The sequence below is a fragment of the Oryctolagus cuniculus genome, chromosome 9 (assembly GCF_964237555.1).
Source record: "Oryctolagus cuniculus chromosome 9, mOryCun1.1, whole genome shotgun sequence".
Classification (NCBI taxonomy): domain Eukaryota; kingdom Metazoa; phylum Chordata; class Mammalia; order Lagomorpha; family Leporidae; genus Oryctolagus; species Oryctolagus cuniculus.
Window position 1 is genome coordinate 102600949 of NC_091440.1, and position 2999 is coordinate 102603947.

The 2999-nt window shown below is 61.7% G+C and overlaps 1 protein-coding gene and 1 non-coding gene across 2 annotated transcripts; both read right to left on the minus strand.

Annotated features, from left to right (window-relative positions):
• Positions 1-356: 356 nt before the first annotated feature.
• Positions 357-2874, minus strand: C9H12orf57 (chromosome 9 C12orf57 homolog). The gene is made up of 3 exons (XM_002712744.5): positions 1929-2874; positions 1498-1674; positions 357-583 (listed from the first exon to the last, which is right to left on the minus strand). Exons 1-3 carry the CDS (start codon positions 1978-1980, stop codon positions 432-434), a joined length of 381 nt encoding a protein of 126 aa, XP_002712790.1. The 5' UTR covers positions 1981-2874; the 3' UTR covers positions 357-431.
• On the minus strand, positions 2223-2284 carry LOC127492205 (U7 small nuclear RNA). Its single transcript, XR_007921365.1, has one exon. It is a non-coding gene; the product is annotated as a U7 small nuclear RNA (small nuclear RNA).
• Positions 2875-2999: the final 125 nt, after the last annotated feature.

Consider the following 2999-nt stretch of genomic DNA (forward strand, 5'->3'; position numbering starts at 1 on the left):
AGGAGGACAGGGAGGGGCAAAGACCAGGAAGTAACCCTGGCCAAGCAAAGCCTGACCAATGAGGGGCCGGCTCCGTCCGCGGAAAACCCAGGGGCCTAAGGCAGAGCCCTGGAAGCCCAGGTGCTCAGACAGGAGTGGCATCTGTGCAGGCGCACCCACCCAGGGTGTTGAGGGACTTTTCCAGCCTCTCACCTTGCCCGGGGGTGGGGGAGGGTGGAGAGCCTTGGGCCCTCACTGCAGCAGCAGGTGTGGGAAGCTCTGGGTAGGGGGCCGGGGCAGCCTGGGCAGGTGGAAAGGCAGAGGGCACCTGGGGCGTGGGGTGAACACCATCAGGACCACAAGAGACTGAGACCAAGGCCAAGTCAGAGGTGCATTTATTATCTTCTGGAGCACTCTTCCCTTTCCCAGCAGGGCCCAGGGCAGCCCGATTCTCAGGAGGCAGCCACGCTGCTGCCGGAAGCCGGCCCATGAGGCGGCAGCGTCATGGGCGGCAGGAACAGAGCTTTCAGCTTGCCAGACAGGCTGGCAATCTCGGGATCCTGTGCTTCGTAGGACTTGACCAAGCGGGCAAACTTAAGGACACCTGCAAGAGAGAGTGGATAGTCAGCCCACAGGCCCCAGACTGCAGAATGGGGAGGTGGCTTGAGCTTGTGCTACTGGCTGCTCCCCCTCAAGCTAGGTAGTGTCTGCAAAACAGGGTGCATGCAGGCCTCAATCCGGCATGGTTTATTTCTGGGTTTAAAGATTTATTTATTTGACAGAGAGAGGGGGCAGGGACAGCTCTTCGCCGGAAGGTTCACTCCCCCAAACAGCCACAGTAGCAGAGGCTGACCCAGGCAGAAGCCAGGAGCCCAGAGCTCCATCCAAATGTTCCCTGTGGGTAGCAGGGGCCCAAATACTCGGACCATCCATTGTCTGCTGCTTCCTAGGTGCAGTGGCAGGAAGCTGGATTAGAAACAGTATCCCAAGCAGCTGGCTTAACCTGCTGCGCCACAAGGCTGGCCCTTCCTGCCTGGTTTAGATCAACCACTTCCTGGCTTACCATGGACACAACTGAATGGGATGCAGTGAATGACCACAGCCAAAGCAGTGTCACCCGAACCACTTTACGGTGTAGATGCCGGGTCTGCATCAGGGCTCAAGAGCGCTAGGAGGCGGCAGGGCCGAATCAAGACACACCCTGTGCTCTCACCAGGGACATCTGACAGCTGAACCCCACAGAGGTGTCACACCTAAAAGCTGGCGGAACGCGGGTCACGTCCAGATCCCTTGGGATCCCCAGCTCTTTTACTACCGGAGTCGGTTCCCTCATCACAAAATGAAAGAATGGTGTACCTACAAAAGCACGTAGGATCAGGGCAGACCTGGGCTCTGAGTGCCCACAGTTAGCCAAAGGGCGACTGCCAAGAGGTGAGAAAGGGGAGGACGACGGCCCAGGGGCTGCCGACCTGGCGCCCCCTCCCTGGCTCGCCCCTCGCCGGCCTGCCGCACACCCACCTTCCCCGTCGCAGCTGAAACCATAGGCTTTGATAACCTCCTGCTGAATCTGCGTGGCCACGGGCAGCACGAACTGCAGCATCTTGCCCATGTCGTTGCACGCGTTGTCTCGGGCCTCGTCCATGCGCACGGCGTTCTCCGGAGCCGAGAACGCCTGGATCACCTCGGCCAAGACCACTGCGCATCCCAGGCAACGCCGGGGAGGGGGGCCGGGCCGGGCGTCGCAGCGCGCAGGCGACAGGACAGACAGTTAGTGGAGCGAGCCGTGGCTAACTGGATCAACTCGTCCCCCCGAGTCCGGGGCTCCAGCGGGCGCTAGGAACACCGACCGCCGGTACCGGGCGTCCCCCGCCCCCGCTGCCCAGAGGACGGAACCCCGTCCCCTCCCCCCGCCCGCGGGCAGCCCACGAGGGACCTGAGATGCTCCTCACCCTTGGCCTGCTCGGCGCTCAGGGGCGCGGGCTGAGCCGAGGCGGACGCCATGGGGCCACAGCACCCGTGGGCGCAGCGCAACTACAGACAAGCTGGGGAACAGCGAGTCAGCTCCCAGCAGGGATCCGGCGTCGGTGCGGGAAGAAGGGAAGCAGAATCAGTCGTAGCCGGAAACCTGCGGGCGTAGCCCTTAACCTGGACTGACGAACAGACGTTCGAACAAGACCTGAAGAGCTGAGGCCCCCTCCCCGCTAACACTAAAAACGTCTGCTATTGAAAGACAAAGTGAATGTGGGGGCTTTCCGGTGAAAACCGGAAAGCCTGCTAGACAAATTCGAAAAGAGCTGTAACACTGTCAGGCGGCCGGGCCCGAAGCGATCACCGACCACGCACGAACTCCACAGTTAGTGAGGGTGAGCTCAGAGTGGGGTTTCGTTCCTTCGTCTCGCTCCTGAGTGAGCAACGACGTACACTACTTTTCAGCAGAAATGAAAAGTATTCTTAAGAACTTACTGAAATCATTCATCTTTAGAGTTTACGAACGGTTGATTACGACCCTATGCAAATGAGCTCCATGTTGATTGGCCGAGAAAGCGGCCAGTCGCAGCCTCTTCCTTAAGAACGAAGGCACTGATTGGCAGCAACAAAAGCCCGGCGCAGGAGCCGCTCTCGCACTGCCCCAAAATGGCTTTCCTCGGCGGTGGCTGATGCAGATTAAAAAGTCTCCCGCTCCGCCCGCTCCTCTTGGGGTAGTCGAGTCTGCCAGTCACCGACTGCCCTGGCCGACCGAGCCACGCCCACCGCACCCCAGCTCGGACGTCCACAGCCGGGATGGCGGGCACCGGGGGCCCAAGGCCCGCGGCCCAGACCGACCGCGTCTGATGGGCCTGCCAGAGGCCCGCCCGTCGCCTTCTCTGCCTCGGTGGCTGGGGCAGGAATGCCCCCGCCGGGCCCCCCGCCCCGGTCCTTTAGGTCGCTCCCTTCCCGCCTCCCAGCCGGTCTCTGCCGCCTCTTCCCGGAGGCGGAGACCCACCCCAGCAGCGGCCCACAAAAAACCAGTCACAGCCGAC